The sequence below is a fragment of the Netta rufina genome, assembly GCF_964035555.1.
Source record: "Netta rufina genome assembly, chromosome: 1".
NCBI classification, from domain to species: domain Eukaryota; kingdom Metazoa; phylum Chordata; class Aves; order Anseriformes; family Anatidae; genus Netta; species Netta rufina.
The window spans coordinates 192,771,850-192,794,706 of record NC_140123.1 but is presented as its reverse complement, the minus strand read 5'-3'; the positions used below and the strand labels follow the sequence as shown (position 1 = coordinate 192,794,706).

At 40.9% G+C, this 22,857-nt stretch overlaps 1 protein-coding gene across 7 annotated transcripts in view; it reads right to left on the bottom strand.

Annotated features, from left to right (window-relative positions):
- Nucleotides 1-1,406: 1,406 nt before the first annotated feature.
- Nucleotides 1,407-22,857, bottom strand: part of ATXN7L1 (ataxin 7 like 1) — a 116,122-nt gene continuing 94,671 nt past the window's right edge. For 5 of the 7 annotated variants that reach the window (XM_084306490.1, XM_084306493.1, XM_084306496.1 and 2 more), the window contains 7 exons: nt 22,633-22,715; nt 21,514-21,770; nt 17,085-17,277; nt 15,781-15,902; nt 11,567-12,518; nt 7,495-7,569; nt 1,407-4,029 (listed from right to left, as the gene is read on the bottom strand). In XM_084306490.1, coding sequence (XP_084162616.1) covers nt 3,988-4,029; nt 7,495-7,569; nt 11,567-12,518; nt 15,781-15,902; nt 17,085-17,277; nt 21,514-21,770; nt 22,633-22,715 — 1,724 coding nt within the window. In that variant the 3' untranslated portion in view covers nt 1,407-3,987. Of the gene's footprint in view, nt 4,460-7,494; nt 7,570-11,566; nt 12,519-15,780; nt 15,903-17,084; nt 17,278-21,513; nt 21,771-22,632; nt 22,716-22,857 lie in introns of all 7 variants that reach the window. The other 2 variants (XM_084306492.1, XM_084306491.1) reach the window with 2 other exon arrangements.

The following is a 22,857-nucleotide window of genomic DNA, read 5'->3' as shown; positions in this document are numbered from 1 at the left end:
CCCGCTGCTAAGGTGTCAGGTTATCTTTAGCTTAGGAAATTAGGTTTTAAAAGAGGTGTGTACTTGGTTGGAGTAGAAGCTTTCAAGAGGTATTCGAGAGGAAACACAGCACTAAGAACTGCATGAAATAAACACTGTGTTCAAAAAGTCTGACTGTGCTGCATGAATCGCCTCCAAGTATTTCTGGAATCGGTACTTGGCTTGGCTTCCGATTGTGAATTCTGACAGATTTGGATGAGTAAAACAGACACCGGTTGCAGACAGCAATGACTGCCTTCTAAAATCAATATTTCTCTGGTAAAAACAGAAGCATAAGAACCGGAGTGCAATGAGTAACAAAACTTACTCAGTGATCTGCTTACCTCTGAAACTGGTGGCATTTAAAGCACGTTAGATAATACAAGAGGGTGCTGCTGCAAGCAAAACACTTGTTGCGTAACCAAAAAGAGGGGTGTGGGGAACCAACTCCAAACAGAGAACAGCTTGTGAGCCAGTGCAACAAAGCAAAAAGTGCTAATAAACCACTTGGTCACATTTGGAAAATAATTTTAGTGGTCCCTGACCACTGCTGGCCATGGATGATGATGGTGAGCAACCAGTAACTCATGGCTGCAATATTGCATTTTCTTTTTTATAGCCCTCATTTCTAATGGCTGCAAGAAATATCAAATCATCTTGTAAACAAAACAAAACAAAAAATTGCAGTTCAATTTCTTGCTTTGAAGATCATCCATAATTGTGTCTCTTCCCTCCACTACCTCCAAGACCGAGTTTCCAGGTACTTCATGGAAGAAGCACAAAGCGTACATCTCCTCCAGACCTGCGGAAGAGGTTTGCTGTGAGAGAACAACCTGCAGTCCTCTCTGCAGAGCTGGTAAGTCAATGAACAATTTCAGTCACATTTGATCTGTAATTGGAAAGGGCTTTTACACAGAACAAGAATCTTAATGCCTAGAGATAAAAGTTGCATTTTTAGAATTAACAATGATAAAAACAAAAACTGGTTCTATTTTTACACTGCCTATTGAAGTCCAAATTCCTACATCTAGCAGCTCTGGCAAAGTTAATTCTTACACTGATAGAGTAAGAAAATGCAAATCAGCTCAGTGAAGGAATTCAGAAATGATTGATCAGAACAAAAACCTCAGCAGCTGATCATCATACATACAGGAATATTTTAGACACGAGTGCCAAAACCGATCCTAGAGCAATTCAGCCCTGTGCAGACTGGGCAGGTCTTTTGGACCAGGAATTCTCAGTGCTGGCTACTGCACGCTCTGTTGGAGTCTCTGGGAAGAAAAAAGGCAGCCTTGCAATACATACCCCTTTCACTTTGCCAAGATAAATAATGACAAAACCCATTTGTTTCTTACAAACATATAAATTATTTTATTTACAAAGCCATGTTACAAAAAAAAAATAATAATAATAAAGCAAAAAAAAAAATACAATCGCTCACTAGAGAATATCTCCAGGCCCGGTGTTGAACCATGGCAGTATCAATCAGATACATGTTTGTTCTGTTTTTCCTTTTTTAAACTGTAAGCCATAGAATTTACTATTTACACCTACTTTAGACATTTATTCTGCTTACAATTATCACAAGCATGGAATGAATTCTATTTGATACTGCTAATACATAAAGGTGCAGGACAAAGAATGAAAATACTTAGTGTTACAAAATATGGATTGTAGAAAAGAAATTGGCTGTACAAGTATGGCATTTTTTTTCTTAGAATGATTGGACATGCTTTCTTCAAAAGTCTTCTGGAAAAGGTTCTAAAATCTGTAGTAGGAAAGCACAATATAGCAGGTGCAAATTCATTTCTGTGCAACAACAGTTATTTAATATACCCCATGACTGACCAGCTATGCAAAACCCACAGAGTTTTGTTAAAGTGCCATGGGTCAACAGCATAACAAAATATAAGGTGTAAATAGAAAAATTTCTTTTTTTCTTCTTTTTTTTAAAACAATAGTTCACTGAGAATCAGCAATAATAGAATATGCTGTATAAACTATTCTCTACAAAGGTCGATCAGCACTATTTACAATTGTTACATCGATACAAAAGAAGGCATACAAGTTATCCAAGTCGCTTTTTATGGCTGACGGGCCTATGCATTGCGTATGTGTAACAACCAAAGCTTCTGAGCCTCTATTGCTGGAAACAAATCACAAGATTTTCAGGCAAATGGGCAAGAAAAAGAACTACCGAGTGAATGCTACACTAATAATGCATTATAGGCTGGTCCAGTTTATATCCATTTATTCAAATGTTTACTTCCATTTCGCTTTTCAGGCTGAATTTTTTGATACTTGCAATTAAATAATGATTCTTTGATGATGAAAGGCTGTGGGATTTTACTTGGTGCTGAACGTTCCTGAAATGCTGTCAGGTGTAAGCCAGTTGACACAAAATAACAAAGCAGCATTCAAAGGACAGGCTCCAGATTCCAGCTTTCCAATTAAAAGATGCATGGGAAGAGCTAAAGCTTCCTAAAACTACGAAATCGCTCCTTCAGTCACTGATTAGCATTAGTTCTCAGAAGCAACCACCAAATCTCACAACCACCGTTTTCCCTCAACAACTAGAAATAGCATTTCGTTGATTACAGAGGATGACTTTGTTACTGAGATTTTTAAACTCCTGCAGTTTTAAAACTCAAAATAAATTAAAAAAATCAACATAGTACTGCTCCTAAAACTGAACAAGACAAAAATTGTGCAAAAATAACAAAGATATGTACACATTTTTCAGTCTGAAGAAATGTACAATAAAAACATAATTCAAAGAACATTTCAAAAATATAAACATTGCTTAAACTTTCCTAAGTTTCATACTGTTTCTGAAACTATACGGTCAGTTAGCTCTGAAGTATAGCAAAACATAAATTATTACAAAATTAACACTATAAAAATTTATTTTAAGAATATTTCTAAACTTTTTTTCAAAGGGTCTAGCCTTGCTTATAATTGCTTAAACATTTTAGTCTTAAAATTTGCCTTAAGCCTTCTTTTTTTAAAAAAGAAAGTAGTAATAATCTCCCTATTTGCAGTCTCTCGCCTTTCCCCCAGATGTAAATAAACCAGCATATAAGTGCACTTTTAACACTGTAGAAATAAAAATTAACTCCTCTGTACTATTGTTCCAGTACCTAGTATTGGCTTCCTGATTATAAAATCTATATTTTATTAAAAAATTATTCAGTAATCCTATAAGAAACACTGTCAGTGCAATTCTATTAATGCAAGCCAATCTGCTCAACGCCCGTCCTTGCAAAGCCAAACTGTTACTGAAGTTATCAAGTACTGGGATGGATCTTAAGGGTCGAGACCTCCACCACGACAGGGGGATTTCGCGTGCTGAGCCTCGGATAACATTAACCACAGTTTGGTGCAAAAATCCTCTATGCATTGATTGAAGTATAGATTCCTTAAGAGCCTGATCCTGGAAGATGCTGAACACTCGGAATTCCCACTGAAATCATTAAATGCTGTAGGTAGAAGAGCACCAGTCAGGATTAGTCCCTAAAGTTGCAGTGCCCCAGCTGTTTGCAAATTACTAAGAAATGCACTCAATATTTATCCATAGGACAAGCTTAAATACAGAATTACTGTAATTTTTATTGAATGAAAAATTTTGGAGGTCCTTTAAATAAATTCAAATCATGATTTTTTTTTTCTTTCTTTCTTTTTTCTTTTTTTTTTTGGAATGTCCACTGTATTCTGGTAAGGAAACAAAGGGAGCATTGCAACGCTAACAGCTTCAAAAGGCATGAAACATAACCAAGCAGAACGCACAGATCAGTGGCAAATACAAGTGAAAAACTAAACAAATCACTATTACAGTTTTCTGTAAATTTGATTCTCTTTAAAACCACAAATTCATAAAAGGTTAAATCCATCTGCAGGACATAGAAAAGAAAAACCCTGTGGAGTAGGGCTGCTGAGAGCTAGAGATTATAGGCTGGTTCCTTTTCCTTGTTATGGAAGAGTCCTTATTCTACCAGTCCGGTTTGATGTCTTCTAAAAGAAAAACCAGAGCCAGGTTCAGAATCAGAAAATGTCTTTCAGTCCATAATACTTTAACAATGTCTGCATCTGAGAGCCAACTCAAACCATGAATCTATTTCAAGTCCATCCCTACTTACTGATTACATTTAAGAAAAGGACCTGCTTTGAATAAACTCGTTATTTCCTTTTGGGAAAGATTTTACTAAGCTTTGGCGAATCTTCTGTTCATTAACTGAATTTATCATTAGAAATAAAGAGCAGCAATTAGACAACAACTTTGAAGGATCTTTTTCCCTGCACAGCGTGTTTTCATGCATGATGGAACCCCATACAGCGCACACGTTGTCACCTTCCCTTAATAAAAAGATCTAGTTACTCAGTATTTAAAAACCACCGCATACTGAGGTCTTGAAGTATTAACACATGAAGGCACCTAAAAGCACTACGAAGAAAAAAACATTTGATTAGTTATAAACCTACAACAAGGTTTAAACAAAGTTTAAAATCTGGAGAAAACAAGCTTTTAACACAGTTCGTATAAACAGGTACAAAGAGTCTGATTGTAAAACTATCATTCCATTACTTTTTTTTTAATACACAAGTAAGGAAAAAGGAAAAGGAGTGTGTTTTTTTAATTAAAGCAACAACAGTTGGAAAACCAGACATGCTTTTATGTATATAAGCACTTGTTCAGGTCTCACATAGATGCAGCAAGGTTCACACTGAATGTGAACTGAGAACAACTCGTTAAGGTGAGTTTAACGTGATGGGGGGCAGCAGAGAGGCCCACCACAGTTGGCATCACAGCCCGCCAGTCCTAGGCAGGAATACCTGAGAATATAACGTGCCTCAGCAAATGTAGTAAATGACCAAAATAAACTCCTTTTGTGAAATGAGAACTATGGGCCCCCTTCTCTCCACACTGGTTTTGTCCAGGACAGAGCTCACTTTCTTCACACTGGCTTGCACAGTGCCATGCTTTGGGTTTGTAAGGCAAACAGTGCTGGTAACACTGCCACGTGCCAGCTGCCGCCGAGCAGCGCTCACACAGCAGCAGAGCCTTTCCTGCCTCTCATCCTGCCTGGCGGTGCACTTGGCAGGGGACACAGCCAGGCTGGCTGCCCCTGACCATCCAAAGGTGGCATCAGGAACAGCAATAAAAGCTGGGAGGAGGACGGTAGGACACTTAGAAGTTGTGGCATTTGTCTTCCCAAGCAACTGTTGATGAGGCCTGCCTTCCTGGGAATGGCTGGGCATCCCTCTGCTGATGGGACGTAGGGAATGAGTTCTTACTGCTTTGCTTGTGCGTGCAGCTTTTTCTGAATGCTTCGTTTTCACACAGTCACTCTCCCTTCTCTTGAGAACCAGCAGCCTTCCTCCCTCCAACTCCCCGCTCTGCTCCCCCGGAAAACTGACAAATTGCCTGGCCAATTGACGCAGCGGAGGGAGCCCAGAGGAGCTGCTCTGTACTCATATTTAGCTTGATGGCTGCAATTCTGTTTCAAACTGAATTGTTCCAAATCTGCTTTTCAGGCTTGTATTCATGAAAACTTGCCTGGTTTATCCAACTGTTAAACCCCAGTGTGGTAACATAAATCACCTCTGCCTCCAGCCTTGCCTTGGCCTCCCCGCAATGGTTACAACAATACTAACACTAAGCAAGAGAGCTCAGGATCCCCCAGTAATAACTTGATTGCCATGTCATACACTTGGAGATCCACTTATTGATACCTAATTAATAGCACGTTTATACAGACATATTACAGCACGCCTTAAGACTAGGAGTTTGTTTAGAGACTATTCAGTTGCCAAATTGGAGATGAAAGCTGTCAGCAAAGCAGCTCAGATTGGTTATGACAGTGGCAAGCATCTTTTAAGTAGGTAGTCGTTATTCATGGTTCCAAACACTAAAACCCCATGTCAGTGTTAAAACGAACAAACAAAACTAAAAACAAGCAACAAAATGTTCAATAAAGCTTAATATGCCTTCATTTTCTTTTGTATTTCTATTCCGAACTCCATACTCAGTTAATAAACTGACAGAAACGTATTTTTTAACAATAAAGAGTCTGTGGGGCTTAGAGCAAGCAAACACTTCTGGTTTTGATAAATTCATGGAAACAGGCAGCTGAAAAGCTCAGCAATAGCCTCTGTTTATATACAGCTGCCACAAAATTGATGTCTTGTCCTGTTAGGTTTTTTCCCCATGGGATCTAGACAACAGATCCCAACAAGCTCTGCTCCTCGGGTAGCGTGCATTTTATGTCCGACAGGAGCAGGAGGTTAAAGCAGAAAGTTTTACACTTCAGAAGAGCTTTATCACGTTTGTCACTGGCAGTTGGCTGGCAGTGTCTGACACAGCAAAATGCCAGTCCCTCCGAGTGCTTGGGTAGGAAGAAACTTTCCACTTATTTCCCTTCAGTGTAGTTCTGGCCTATGTACAGTCCTTTGCATTCAGCACCAGGGGGGTTGTTTCACCATCTGACAGTTCATCTCGGGACGTGAGTGACTCAGAATATGCTTTACTGATGAGACAGTTGTGGGTTTTCTCCACTACAATAACCACAATTCTTTTACGGCATCTACATAGCAGAAATTAAGCAGCACAGCCATTTGCAGTAGCTACTGTGCCAGGCCACGTAACAGGATTCCAACACTGCCTGGCCACAGAGCAAAACCTGCTGGAGTTTTTATTTACTTGTGACTACAGCTTGGTGAGGCGAAAGCCTTTTTCACACCAAGGACCTTGATAATGAATTCTTGAGAAATTACCCAGCTTGGAGAGTCAAACAGTACGGGCCACAATGAAAAAATTAATTAATCTATCAGTCTTCTGGCCAGGTGAGGGCTGGGCGACAGGTCCAACACCTGTCCTCACAAAGGGGCCGAATTACAGAATTTACCACCATTATCTGACTAGCAGTCTGTGTGATACACAGGCATGGCGTGAGTGCTGAGGATTTCACACACTCTAGGAGGAATTACACTTTCAGATTACTTTCTCTGAACAGCCGAGCCTTCTGCCTTCTCTGTCCTGTTTCTGTCCTTCCCTCGCTGCTTTCAGTTTTTGCCTATTTTTAAATGCCCACTCTTCTGTGCCAGTTTGGGGACTTTGCCATGCCACCTCGCTCAGCAGCGGAAGCTGGATAGAAAAGGCACGCTGGCTTAGCTGGAGCCCATGGAGACACAGATTCTGCTGCCGCTGAGTTTGTGTCACCAGAGCAACAGGCAGTGGGCATCGCCTAAGCCAACCTGAACCACAGCACAGGTGGTGAAAAACAAGCAGAAAACTTGTTATGCGTAAACCTCAGAGGAAAACATCCTAAGTGAGAGGAAAAAAATCTATTAGTTCACTGAAAGAAAGCTTCTATACAGAACTGCATTTATGACAAAATTGTATTTTAAGGTTTTACAATATTAAATATTTCAAAAACCATTTATAGACTATTGAAGTGTAATTTTTTAAAAGCAACTTACTTGTCTGTTGTGTACTGGGTTTGATGTACTCGAAGGACTGGACTGTGACAAAGCTACACTGCTATTTTTTCCAATCTGAAAGACATTAATTGAGCAGCATTGAGAGTATTTGTCAGTGGAACGCAGATGCTGGTAATGGCCTTCCTTTTCCTGAATAAAGTGGCACTAATTGCTCTGCATTCGGAACACAGGTATTTTGCTAGTATAAAAAACCCAACAGCTTCAGACAAAATTGTCGTTACCTCTCAGAGCCTGTATTTTAAACAAACACATTTTAAAAGGCACATAAATACCATTACAGGTAGGAAAATAACAGTAAGAAATGGCTTCTGGTGGAATTTAGGTTGTAAAACCCCACCTCTCTGGACTGGAGCACTCAGCTGTCACTGGACTCGCTTGGAGCAGCTCAGTCGGTGCACAGAGCGCTCAGGGTCACTCCTGCCTTGTCCTGGGCACCCTGCCCACTGCTTGGGGTTCACCAGTTTAAAGCAACTGGCCAAGCACCACAGCATGCCCTAAGTTACTCTCTTTTCCCCCCCCCCAGAGTCTCTTCATTTATCACTGCTTCATAAAGCAAATATTAACCAGTAGAATCAACCTCTGGAGGTTTAGATGTCCCGTTGTATCAATTTACTGGGCCAGAATGAGCTGGTCTTTGGGAATGAGTACGCATTTAACAGTATGTGTACATTGATTTTAAAAGTACTTCTTTAAAACAGTGTGATATTCAATCTGTATGTCAATCCCTGAAAGGTTACGGCACTCTGTAAGAGCAGTCTGCCTTAGGTTTTCTGCAGTGCCCCATAAGCACGTGGTAGATATTGTTGCTAAACAAAAGGGGAGAGCTGCTGGATCAAAGGAGCAACTCTCCAGGGGTTACAAGGCTGATAACAATGATCCAGGGCCCCCTGGTTACAAAATGGCAATGACTGGATCTGAACAGGATCCACATGGCCAGTGGACTTCAGGTAACATCAGCTCTAATCAGCTGATGGAGGAGCAGCAAGGCCCTGTCTTCTACATGCAACGAGAAATGAGGCTGCGGGTTTCCTGCTGGATGCATGGGACTCAGGCAATGGCTGGCAGGGCTTTCACCAGCATCAGTGTTTGCTCTTTCCCTTCTGCAACACCATTTCTTATTTTGCCATTTCATGTATGTACTGAGAAGCAGCCTTTGTATCCATATACGTATCTGCCCTTTCTCACAGAGACTCTCAGTTTTCTCTACTCACATCCTATCCAGAAGAAATGTTTAACGTTTTTATTTACAGCCAGTCCCGAAGGCAGTTCCCATGGCACGCAAACATTAAAAGGGCAGGCCTCTGCCTACCCTGCTCCCTCTCAGCATGTTTTGCATGTCACAGCTGTTCTTCTCCAGGCAGCTCTGTGCTGGATCAGGCTTTTCTTCAATATGCAAATCTTGGACAAAGACTCGCAGCCTTGTAAAATCTTTCTGAGCCATTCAGAACGCCGTGGCAAACCTGCAAACCTTTCTCCTCCATATCCACCACGGCAACATCCATGAAACTCTCGCACAACAAAACGCACACACACACCTCCTCCATCTTCTGAACGACAAAAACAGCCTCTGAGAAATCGACTTGCTGGGATCCTGGAGTCACGAGAGGGAGCACCACGCGCCTCTCAGCCTTTCCTTCGTTCCATGCTCCTCCGACTACTGGACTGACTGACTCGCTGCACCGCTCTGCGCCGAGCTGCCCCACCATCGTGTCTGAGCTCGGAGCTGGAAAGGCAGCGCTCCGCAACAGGAGGGTGATGCAGACAGGCTCGGCAGCTACAGCACTCAGTGTAAATAAAGAAAGATTGCCAATTGTGTTGGGTGTTTAGCGATGGGAACATTCTGAAAGCATTAGGGGTCAGGCCAGGAGTCAGATGATTTTTTCCTTTATCAGTACAGTGCAAAAACACGCAGTCAACACTTCCAGTTACTGCCTGTCCAGGCCAGACTTGAATAAAAAAAAAATCCAGACCCTATCACCAGTCGTTTGAGCTTCTTCCTGTGTTCTTACTCTCTTAATTTGATTTGCCTTATTACAGCAGGGAATAGAAGAAAGATTTTAAGTAATACTGTGTGGTTTTTTTGTGTGTGCAATTTTTACTGTGACTGCATTTCTAGAACACAGCAAGTCGAAACAGCAGAGGTTAAAAGTGATTTCCAGTATTGTATTCTCTGGAGTTCTAATATTCACACGTAGAGGACATAATATTACGAGACACATGTACTTAAGCGGATACAAGTGTCATTTGTTTATAGCACAAATAATCAGTAGGAAGAATCCATTTTGTATAGTGCACAATTCAGAATCCTTCTCACAAAGTCACCAGCTGTGAGCCAGGATTCTAAAACAAAATCAACTTCATTTTACCTTCTATATTTGATTGCTAGCGTAGCTCCAAAGACAGCAGTATGAGAGAAAAGGGATGGCTTCTACATATATATATACACACACATATATACATCTGTAGGTGTATGTACACATCCATATGTAAAAACATTCTGTTTAAAAATCTGCATATCATCATACTCATTACATATATTTAACATTTCCTTAAGGGAAAGTGATTAGTGTGAATTACTCACACATTAACATGTATTCAGAGAAGACCTCTGATTGATTCTTTCTGGTTTATTTGCATCCATTACTACGCAACGTGCTGAAACACATCACACACTGGAACAGGAATGTCCCACAGGAACAGATGTAATCACTAAGAGAATCAGAGTTTGAACCTGGGACCTCCTTGTAGCTCTTTATATTGCCTGGATCTGTAGGACATCTCCAGACCACAGCAGCTACAGATATGTTTATGTAAGAAGTTGATACAATCCATTTCCTATTACCAACAGTTGTACCAAACTAACAGTCTGTACTTTGTCTTCCCACTTGAGATACTTTGTCTTGGGGCAATTCAATCTTTTTGACACCTTCATTCTGTCTGCTGTATTAGTTTTTCATGAACTACTCAAATGATCTGTTTGCTCATTCCCTTCTTACATGCCCATTTCTGTCTGCTATTACCTGTGGATTGCCTTGCCCAAGATGTTACCCTGTCCAGTTCTGAATTCCACTTTATGTACAACATCTTTAGGAAATGAGTTTCACAACAGTTCATAAACAAAACAACCAAAAATTGTCCTAAGCTACCTCATCTGGTATTTCTCAGGTATTCTGTTCTCTCTGTCTCTGTCTTTCAGAAGCCAGGACCGAGCTTTATTTTCTGTGCACTGCACAGCATTGCATGTAATAGCAAAATTAACCAGTACATCATTTTAAAGACAGCATTGGCAGCTTTTCCAGCAAAATTTAATTCACATCTACTTTCATCCTTATACAGCATCACTGAAAGAAAAGCCAAAGCTCTATTGTTAACGACAGTGAAGGCCGAGCTTGCATCCTTATCTGTTGCACTGACTTCACCATTCCGACCACATGCGCACTAAAAAAAGGTAACTAAATGTCCATTAAAGGTCATCTGGTTAAGAGCTTAATTTCTTAGTTCTCCCAGTTTCAAACAGGAAACAGCATCTGAGGTCACGCGTCTCAGATTTCCCCCACAGGAAAAGGTAGATGTAAGCATTTTGCATAAAACAAATGAGGTGACTCACATTGACATTAAAAGATGAATCAGCAACAAGGTTAGGAAAATGAAAAGCCAAAATGCTGACTCTTATCTTCCTGCTTTAAATGAGATATAATTTATTTCAGAGAAATAAGAATTAAGATCAGAAATTGGTTCCTAAAACTAATTTATCCATTCTGGACATTCAGTTTTACTTTAAAAATACAAATAGCTACTTTAGTAATTGAATAAAAATTCTGATTAAAATATTTTAAGTAAAAACAAACAAACAAACAAAACTTTCCCCCACCAGCATGTTTCTGTGATTGATACAAACCAAATACAAATACAGTTCTGTATTAACCTAGAAAACACACTGTTCGATGGAAAACAATCTGAAGTGCACGTTTATTTTCTTTTTCATAATGCATGAAATATTTCAGGTAAGTCAAACATGACCATCAAAAAAATAACTGGAAGAGTCCCTTACCTGTCGAGAGATGGAGCTGCTTGTAGGATCTGGCACCGCAGAAATAAGGTTGGCAGTGCTCTTTCTATGAACACTATTCATACCAGGCATTTTAGTGATTTTACAGGCTTTGCTACTAGAACTAGAGTTTTTACGTTTTTTTCCTTCTGATTTGTCGAAAGAAAGGGGTAAAGAAGACACTGCATTGTGTGCTCCCAGGGAGTGGTCCCCTGAGTGGTGCACAAGAGAAGATACAGACAGATTAGAAGAGTCAATACTGCTTACTACCATGCTCATGTGTTTCACTGAGTCTGTTGAACTACTTGATAATGAAGTCCGTCCTGAGGGCTCCGATTTGGCACTGAGTGGGCTTGTTCCGTTATTTGTATTGTGCACAGACATGCTGTTATAGGAAGATGTAGCCTGATAGGAGTTCAAAGTTGAACTGGGGTTCAGGACACAGTTCTTTTTGTGGGACCCTGAAAATGAAGACGAGGAAGATGTCTGCAAAGATAACGAGGATGATGACGACGACGATGACGACGACTGCGGCTTCTTCTTTTTGTTACTTGAAGACTCATCGCTACGAGATGACAGGTCTTTTACTTTTGAGGATTTGCTGGTTTTTGTTTTGGATGGCTTGTGGGATGGGGAAGGGATGACTGCTGGCACTGGTGACACAGCTGATGGCGCCTTAAAGGTTGAGTCCATGATACTTAGGCTCGCAGCCACGTGAGGAAAAGCTGTAGTGTGTGACATAATGGAATTCGTATCTGATGTTGTCACAAAGGCTGCGTTTGATAACATGGCTGATGTCATTATGTAAGAAGAAGTGATTCTTGAACTGATAGGGGTTGAAGGAATATACACAGCGCTGGGGTTGCTGAAAGGCTGTAAGACTGATGCGGGAAAAGGAGTGGAGACGTGTGCTGCTGGAGAAGGCATGGGGCTGTCTGCCGCAGGAGGAATTTTCCTAAATAGAACAGAAAAGGAGATTTAGATACACACAAAAAATTCCATCTGAACAATGCAGATGGGAAACAACTCCTGGGAAGGAAAAGTTTATTAAAAAAGGCATTTTAGTTTTGATTCCTGTTCTACCAGTTAGACACATTTTAATATTCACAGTTCAAAATAAGTTCTACATTCTACAACAGCTTCAAAATGCTTTTACTTCTATCGTTTTTTCTGTTTAAACATAAGACTCCATTTTCAGGTTCTCTTATTAAGTTATGTGTGATTTAATACAAACAGCAAAAACCTATCACAAAGCATGTGTGTTTTAATATTGTAAGGATTCAGGAAAACTGGATTGTGAAGCGTATTTTCATCTGAAATGAATTTTCAAACCAGGCACGTTAATTCTATGAAGGCAGAGGAGACCTAACAGAAGAAGATTAGATGTAGCCCGACAGGAGTTCGAAGTTGCACTAGGGCAAGGTAAAGAATTACGCAGCGTAACTTTCTGCACAAAATTCTGCCATGGCACATGACTTCTAAACTGTGCAACTCCTCTGTTAAACCAGAACTCAGCTTCACTTCTGCAATGTAGCAATTATAGGTACGGTGTTACAATTAACCACTTTCTTGAAAATTTCATTTCCTTTTTTCTTTGCTTTACTAGAAAAAATAAAAAAAATGCAAATAAAATTCCCGATGACGGTACCTATCAACACGCTAGATACTATGTTTCATTCACTGCCTGTGTTTTGCCTGAAACTCCAAGTTGTAGAACAGTTTCAAAATTAACCTGAACTCACAGGTCAGATTTGATGAGAGTAGTACATGGGTCAATTTGGGGGGCAGTTGAGATTTATTTATCACTGAGCGTAAAGAGGAAAAGGAGCAATCAGGTCATTTGGCTCATCCCTTTCTCAATGCAGTACTATCCCCAACAGCTCATCTGGGAGCAGGTTAGACAGGATTAACTAGTTAAGTTATTAATTGCAGCAATATTGAAAAATTGACAGAGTATTAAACAATGCTTGATAAGCTCTATAACTAGCTGAACACTATTCAAAGCATATATCACCTGTGAAATTAGTAGAATGTGTTCAACTTCCTCTCTATTAGGCCACTGATAGCACACCTTCTATTACTTTATCCAGTCCAGTGTTAACAAAGAAACAGGCTTCCGTAATGGTGTCTTGGAAGAGTATCATACGAGCTTTTCTCATTATTTGGATTAAAATTTAATTCTCAGTTTAACCCCATTTTTATCATTAGAACCTACAGCTCACCATCATTCTGCCCTTGTTATCCTCACTACTGACACCTTTTCAATTTGCAGAGACTTAGTCCTGTCCTCAAAGAAGCATGATAAAGCAGCACAGGGTACTGTTTATAATAAAACACACCCTCTGCTGCTCTACCATAAACCAAATCCTAATTACTCGTGTTCTCACATAGTATTTTTCCTATGAAGACTCTCAGACAGAACATCATTTATGGTACAAATACGTAAGAGATTACATACAGACTATGCAACCAGAACTGAGCAAGCCCTACTGCCTGTGACTTGCTATGTGACTGAACAAAGCAGCTTATCAGGTCTGTTCCTCGGTGTATTTTTAAAGAAGAGCCAATGATTTATACCCACCTTTGTAAAATACTTTGAGAACTAGGATAAAATGCACTCTGTGGATGTTGCTATTGTTCTCAAATATGGCCTTGCATCCCTTTTACCTTTCGTCTCAGCTGGATGAGCCACAGCTAGAGCTGAACTAGCATCAGCTATAAAATCACAGCTTTACACACACCCCTGCTTGGCAAAGACAGGAAAAGATCAGTCCAGAGGACTGAGGACAACAGAAGAATACAAAGAGATGAAGCACTGTGAGCTTCCTATGTTATACAGACAAGTGAGTATGGATATAATACATGAAAATATTAGAGATTACATGAACAGCTGGAATTTGAGAAAACATTTACAATTGGATTTAGTGGGAGCAGGATGAGGCCTGTTTATTCCTTGTATCACAGAACTACAACAGAAATTATTTTAGGTCTTCATGAAAGGTGTGATACTAGCGACATTGATTCACGTGCCTGAATATCTTTTCACCTGGCAAATAAAGCCAATAGGTAACGGGTTTTAATTTTACTATTTATAGAAACCAAATTAGTTTTATTTGTGGAAGGTGACAGACACTAGTTAGCTGCCAAATTTGCAAAGCAGAAGAGAGGAACCCGTTGTAGATCAAGCATCACCTGTCTCTGAACAGAGATGACACTGGCCCTTTCATGGCAAACCCACCCACCTTAAACTATGCCTCCCAGCGCTGTTATCACTGAGTTACCAGGTTAGTCAGACGAGCCAAGCTTTAGTGTTTCAAAAATATATGTAAATAAAAATCAAACCTTGTTTATCTAATGGCTGGCATCCAATGAATATAACACAGTCCTGATAATAAATAGTGACATGAAACACTGCACTTTAGTGTCATTATATTGGAAGAAGAATGCATGTTCCAAAGTAGAATTTAAAAAAGTCATACCTGCAGACCCCATGAGTCTTTCAAATATAGTTGTATATTGTTTTAAAAAATAGCTTTTTTTTTTTTTTTTTGAAATGCAGTCTATTTTAATGTTTTTACACAACCTAAGCTTATAGTGATGTGGCACAGAGGTGTTTATAGTGATGTGGCACAGAGGTGTTTCAATACTAAGTCATAAAGAGAAAATTAAGACCTCAAAGCCAGGGAGTTTAAAGGGCACTATGGACTAAATATTTCTATATTCCATCTTACATGTTAGCAAACGGGTACTGAATTCCTTATCACACAATCCGAGTCTCAGAGAGCAAAGTGTGAATGTTTGTGTGACACAAGTACAAAGAGAACAAAGTGTGAAAGTTGTGTGACACAAGTACAACGAGCTAGGCTAACATGTGTTATAAAACTGCGTGGTATCAAGATGCATCTCCAAACACAGGAAACACTGAGCTTTAATGCACTTAAATGTTAACAGAACTAGTGAATTATTCCTCCCCAGATTTGGAGGGACTACAGAAAAGTCCTAAATCTGGGAGAAATCCACATCAGGATAGGAGATTGTTCTGCTGTGCTGCATATTCCTTAAAGAAGAAGAGAACATTTTTACTGGCATGGGCATATTACTGACGTGACTTAATGCAGAAGAAATTTTAAAAACAATCCCCAGTGGAGAGTTTAATTTTGTAGTTGTACAGAAATACAAATGTTGAACTACCCACCAAGTGTAAAACTCCCACTTACTTCCACATCTGTGAATTCAAGTGTTTTTCTACCATGGAGTTTAGTGCGAATCGAAAATGGTCCCATCTTCTGTCAAAGACGTAGTACCCTCTTCCCATTAAGCGACTACCGTATGAACAAAACTGCAAGAAAAGATATTTCAACGTTGTTCACAGAAAAGTATTTCTACATTATGAAAGAATGATCATTTTTACATCAAGTAATAACTTTGTAATTTATATCACGAATACCTTTAAAAAGGTATTTCTCACTATCTGCAGCATAAATATTATTTAGCATGATGTATGAAATTTGCGCCTAATTTTTCAGCTTAGTGTAAAGTATACTTCATACTCCACTAACAATTTAGTTTACTATCAGGTAAAGAACAGAGGAAGAATATAAATGCTAAGGTACTGCTACGGAAGTAATTCTGGCCAGTAGTACAGGTGGTCTGACACTGGAAAGTTCTCCTTTGCTCCAAGGACCATAGACAATCCTATAGCTACCCCAGTGTTAATTTTATTCTGCATATCATGTGGAAAACATATAAATGAAGTCTTTGCTAATTTTATTCCTTGGCTAGATCTTTATGAGAACCAACTGCTCACAAGTTCAAGAGTTCTCCCCCTGTTTCTTAGTTTCTACAATGTAAACAAATTCCCACTGCAAATCTAATGACACAAGGTTGCACTTTACTACTTACAATAAAATTTGCCACTAGCATGGGAGAAAGACAAAAACAGCTGCCGGAGAACATTCTTCAGCCCCTGCCAGAGCTGATGGGGTATGCTGTGCTCTACTTTCCATTTTTAGACGAATGAAGCAATAGCTTCAATGTCCACGTACACTCTCACATAAATGATATTTAATTACTGCTTCATAGCAGACTACAAAGATCAACGAGCACTGTAATAGCACCTTGCTGCCACATGATTTTCAGAGCTATAACCAATTGCAAGGGAGTTTCGTAAGAACTATGACAACAAATCATCTGTTCAAGTCACATTTAAAACACTGCAGCTTTTCTCTACAGCTTAGCAGAACTATACCTGATTTACAAACTATTGAGAAGAATATCTAAACCCAGAACTTACTTTCTCCTGCTTGTCCTGCAACCTACCAATGTTTGTCATATGCAACAAGCAGTCTTCTCTTCCTACCTTATCCCATTCATAAAGAGAACAGATGTGTTTGTTCTCTTTAGAATGCAGGCATCGCAATATAATTCCCTCATTCCTTACATTTTTACTGAAGTACATCTTTTTCTCCCCTCTTTAATGACTTAAGAATAACAGCAAGGCATGCCAGGGAGAGACACATACCCCAAGAGGTCTGGGATGGTGTCCAGAAAAATGACAGTCTAATTTCTCAGATTCTTCAGCTCCATCTGCTTCTCCTTCATCACTGGACAATCTACTGGTTAGATCTCCTCCCATGGAAGGCAGTGGCAGTTCTGGTACGTACCCACTGTGGTTTGAAGAACTGTTGCTGTTTATGCTATTTGCAGATGATGGTCTAGAAGGAGAACAGACATTTACATCATCAGTGTTCGATAGCTCCAGAAACCCACCTGCCAGAGAAACGCTTCCAAGTAAATTACACCTGGAATGACCATGTAAAGGACAGTAAAAGATAAAGAATACCTGACACTTGGCCTTGTCAGAAATATATTGGGGTTATCACCAGGTTACCACTAACAGAAGCACCTGTGTGTTGCCTGAAATTTTAAATTTGCCGTGAAGTTGAGTTTAAGATCTTGAGGGAGGCAAAGTGTATTAAATATGCAAACAAAACCAGATGTGTGAAATCTTCTTACACAACACCGTAACTCTGCTACTTGATTAATCCCAAATGTCCAGTTATGCTGAAATTAGCACACTAAATATAAACACGGGCGTTTAGCTTACTCCCTGCACAGCTAGTTTAGTAAGTGCAGTAAGTAGGAGGACCTCTTACATCATGGAGGATTTCTTTACCTCTGCCTAAAACCCAGGAAAACAAAGTGGGAAAGCGTGTACACCACAGGGCACAACATCTTCCCCTTCAAATTAACTTGGAAACAAACCAGATTTGAAGGTAGGTAGGTAGGGTGTGTGCCTGTGTGTGTAAAGGACTGGCAAATACAGTTTATACAACCAAGTGTATATCTACATATATATTTATACATACATGTGGAACTCTGAGGTTGGAAGAGACGTACACACTGAGCAAAATCAGCAGAACAGCAAGCTATCCAGCCAGCCTTCTTCAACCTAGTGAATTTATGCTATCAGCCACTAGACCCGCAGACAGGCGCTCTCTTCTGAACAGAGCAGGGGCTGCTTGACAACATCCATCAGCTAGAAACTGCTGCTGCAGTCACTGTTGCATTCATTGGAATTCATTGTGCGAGTGCTCTTCAGCCTTCGGGAAAAGCTGGCCAGGTCAAGCCAAGTCACTTTCAGTGAAACCAGACAACTTTGCCTCCGCAGAGCAGGCAGCACTCACATAACCCTTGCCAGCACCAGAGCAGCAGGCTTGCTGACTCCCAGCAGAGAGGTAGCAAGGCTTTTCCCTGGCACAGCTGCTTGCAAAAACAGAAAAGATGACACAACAGAGCAGCTGTAGCAGAAACAGAAGTATAAATTGTACAAACACAATGCATGACTGCTAGAATCCTTCTCCTCGTGTACCACTACCTTTCTTTGCAGTTTCTTCAGCTGACTCTCACTGAATCACATCCCAGTTTTGTTTCCGGAACACCTACTAAAAAACTGTCTGCCTGTCCCTCTGCACTCCTCTACATGTGAGGATGGCGTAGGTCACTCTTTTAACAGAGATTATGCTGAGTTCTCACCAGTTTACCTAAGTGTATTCTTTCATTCACTCCAAGCCCTGTCAGACCCACCTCTGTTGTTGTACGAACAAAATTGCATTATGACATGATGAACATAGAGAAAACATAGGAAATGTCTGTTTTTAAAACTCGAGATAGCAAGTACAACTAAAAATCACTTGGAAATACGGACTTTGTACAAAAGCCCCAAAATGGGCACCCAATCCTGACCAAGGCTTTTGCAAAGAACTGAAATATGAAACAAACAAAATATGAAATATGAAACAAAACCAAGGATCTTAGCTCCATCTATCCCAGTCCAAACGAGTGTAAAAAAAAAAAAAACAAAAAACACACTCCAAAAACCAGCAACCAACCAAAGCACATGGGAAAGTTTGCCAGAGGGTAAGGAGAATTCAGTAGCTCCAATACCTCACGGCAGTTTTTCTAAAGGGACATTTTTGGAAGTTCACACTGTCTTTCCGAAGCCTGTCCTTGTCCTTTAAACGAAAAAATCTTTGAAATGAGGAAAGATGTGCTACAGGCAGTTTCAAATCTCAAGTTTTAAGAATTAGCTGCTTACACTGTCATATACATGAAATCATACCTTTCTTTGAAGGACATTCTATTGATGTAATCGGTGAATTATTTGCAGAGAAAATTTCTATGTAAACATGCTGAATTTTGCCACCAGTACTCCAATATATATAATCATAGGATCATACAATATCCCGAGTTGGAAGAATCACAGAATCACAGAATCACAGAATTTCTAGGTTGGAAGAGACCTCAAGGTCATCGAGTCCAACCTCCAACCTAACGCTAACAGCCCTCCACTAAACCATATCCCTAAGCTCTACATCTAAACGTCTTTTGAAGACTTCCAGGGATGGTGACTCCACCACTTCCCTGGGCAGCCTGTTCCAATGTCTAACAACCCTTTCAGTGAAGAAATTCTTCCTAACATCTAACCTAAAACTCCCCTGGCTCAACTTAAGCCCATTCCCCCTCGTCCTGTCACCAGGCACGTGGGAGAACAGGCCAACCCCCACCTCGCTACAGCCTCCCTTGAGGTACCTATAGAGAGCGATAAGGTCACCCCTGAGCCTCCTCTTCTCCAGGCTGAACAAGCCCAGCTCCCTCAGCCGCTCCTCGTAGGACTTGTTCTCCAGGCCCCTCACCAGCTTCGTCGCCCTTCTCTGCACCCGCTCAAGCACCTCGATGTCCTTCTTGTAGCGAGGGGCCCAAAACTGAACACAGTACTCGAGGTGCGGCCTCACCAGAGCTGAGTACAGGGGGACGATCACCTCCCTCGCCCTGCTGGTCACACTGTTCCTGATACAAGCCAGGATGCCGTTGGCCTTCTTGGCCACCTGAGCACACTGCTGGCTCATATTCAGCTGACTATCCACCATCACTCCCAGGTCCTTCTCTGCCTGGCAGCTCTCCAACCATTCCTCTCCCAGTCTGTAGCTCTGCTTGGGGTTATTGCGCCCCAGGTGCAGGACCCGGCACTTGGCCTTGTTGAACTTCATGCAGTTGACCTCAGCCCATCGGTGCAGCCTATCCAGATCCTCCTGCAGAGCTTTCCTACCCTCGAGCAGATCGACACATGCACCTAACTTGGTGTCATCTGCGAACTTACTGAGGGTGCACTCAATGCCCTCGTCCAGATCATCAATGAAGATATTAAAGAGGACCGGCCCCAGCACCGAGCCCTGGGGGACGCCACTAGTGACTGGCCTCCAACTGGACTTGGCTCCATTCACCACGACTCTTTGGGCCCGGCTATCCAGCCAGTTTCTAACCCAGCGAAGCGTGCGCCAGTCCAAGCCAAGAGCAGCCAGTTTCTTGAGGAGAATGCTGTGGGAGACGGTGTCAAAAGCCTTGCTGAAGTCAAGGTAGACCACATCCACAGCCTTTCCCTCATCTACCCAGCGCGTCACTCTGTCATAGAAGGAGATCAGGTTCGTCAGGCATGACCTGCCTTTCATAAAGCCATGCTGACTGGGCCTGATCGCCTGCTTCCCCTGCAATTGCTGCATGATGACTCTCAGGAGGATCTGCTCCATGAGCTTTCCTGGCACTGAGGTCAAACTGACAGGCCTGTAGTTTCCCGGGTCTGCCCTCCGGCCCTTCTTGTAGATGGGCGTCACGTTTGCTAGCCGCCAGTCGATTGGAACCTCCCCTGATAGCCAGGACTGTTGATAAATGATGGAAAGCGGCTTGGCCAGCTCCTCTGCCAGTTCCCTCAGTACCCTTGGGTGGATCCCATCCGGCCCCATCGACTTGTGCACATCTAAGTGCCGTAGCAGGTCACCAACCAGTTCTTCATGGATAATGAGGGCCACATCCTGCTCCCCATCGCCTTCCACCAGCTCAGGGTACTGAGTATCCAGAGAACATCCGGTATTGCCGCTAAAGACTGAGGCAAAGAAGGCATTGAGCACCTCCGCCTTTTCCTCATCTCTTGTAACTAAGTTTCCCCCCGCATCCAGTAAAGGATGGGACCCATCCAGCATGGAAGGGACCCATAAGGATCATCTAGTCCAACTCCTGGCACCACGCAGGTTTACCCAAACTTAAAATAAATTAACGTAAATATATTTTTATTTCCAAATGTGTCAGAAACGGTCTTGAACATTACTGGCCATCTTATACAAAAAATGCCGCTAGTCCAAGGTTCAGAGCAGCGGATGGACACCGCTCCTTACGCCATGCCCAACCAGACAACAGGCTACTGTGGACAAATGCAGGTTAATACAAGTATACTCTATTTTTTTTTTTAACTGCTAGGAGAAATTCTTATAATTAATGTATGTTTTATCATGCAATAGCCCAAACACCGAATATTTATAACATAGCCTGTATAAAAGACTAGTACATTTCTAACAGCAACTTCAGAATGCAACACTTCACGCTGGAGAACTGCTTACCTCGGAAGTACAGAATTTGGTGGTCTAGATTTTGCAGGAGATGTTACTTTAGATTCTTGCCCAGAGTTCACTGAGGATCCTGACAGAGAGTCTTGTGCTGGTGTGGGCTGGCTCTGATAGCTTTCCCTTGCAGACGGTGGATGCTCTTTGTCTTTTGCGACTTCTTTTTCCCTGGATCGAGCTTTGTGTTCAGCTAGAAGGATGTCAAACTGTTTTTTACGGCCTGGAACTGCTCGTCGATGATTAAGTGAATGAGTCTAAAAATAGGGTGGTTAAAAAGCATTTGTGTGTGCATGACATTGTTTATGAGTCCTCTATACTTCCGATACACCACAACTCTCTACAAGATAAAAATCTACTTCAAACAACTTTAGCCACAGTTATGGAAATAAAGCTGTTATTCCACGTTATCTTTGATAAATTATGAAGCAATTCTTAAGAAATGCCACATCGAGGCTAAAACTACTTCTGCAACAATCTTCATAATAGACTCTATTGACTTCCCCTTTCCAGCACAGAAAGCATAATTCCAATAATTGTAAAATATTAAGAAGTAACGTCACCGCAGCTCTTAACTTACAATGAAAAACTGATTTCATTGGATTGAAAAATGGGAATACATTTTTAAGCAAATGTAATTGATTGTCTCTACCAACAGGCAGCACATACACATACAAACGTTCATTATCAACATCTTACTTTGTTGCTTCTTTTTAACATGAGGCTTATTATTACCAGAAGTCAGCCTCCGTGTAATTTATCATATGAAAATCACGTTATATTTTCACTAAAAAGTGACTATACTTCAACATTTTTGCATATGTGAGCTAAAAAGAGAGTATTTAAAATAACTCTAGAGCTCCTACATGAAACATTAATGCTTTTTTTATAACGAGATGACAAGGAAAGAAAAACAAACATCTTTCTAGAAACATCAGTGGAATAATGCAGATGCTCTGATTCAAAGAAACAGAATTACTCAAAAGAATTACCTGAAAACAGCGTCTGAATACCATACCCATTGTCTGTAAGACAGGAGCAGGTATGACCTCTCAAACTACTGTGGTAGGATTTAAACTATAACAAAGCATCTGATATTTTATCTTCTAAGAAAAATACCTTGCAGGTGAGCGATCTTGTGCAAGGTTTCTTTGTTTCAGGATCCAGTACTCCACAGTGTTTATTTGGGTCAAATTCTCTTTCTGTTTGATGAGGGTGGAGGAAAAAAGGAGAAAAAAGCAGATTATTTCAGGAATTTTAACCGGAGCAACCATATTTGCAGGATTTCAATCACAGACTTCACAGGAGTAAGTCTGCTTACAAAGCTGTACTCAACACAGTGGT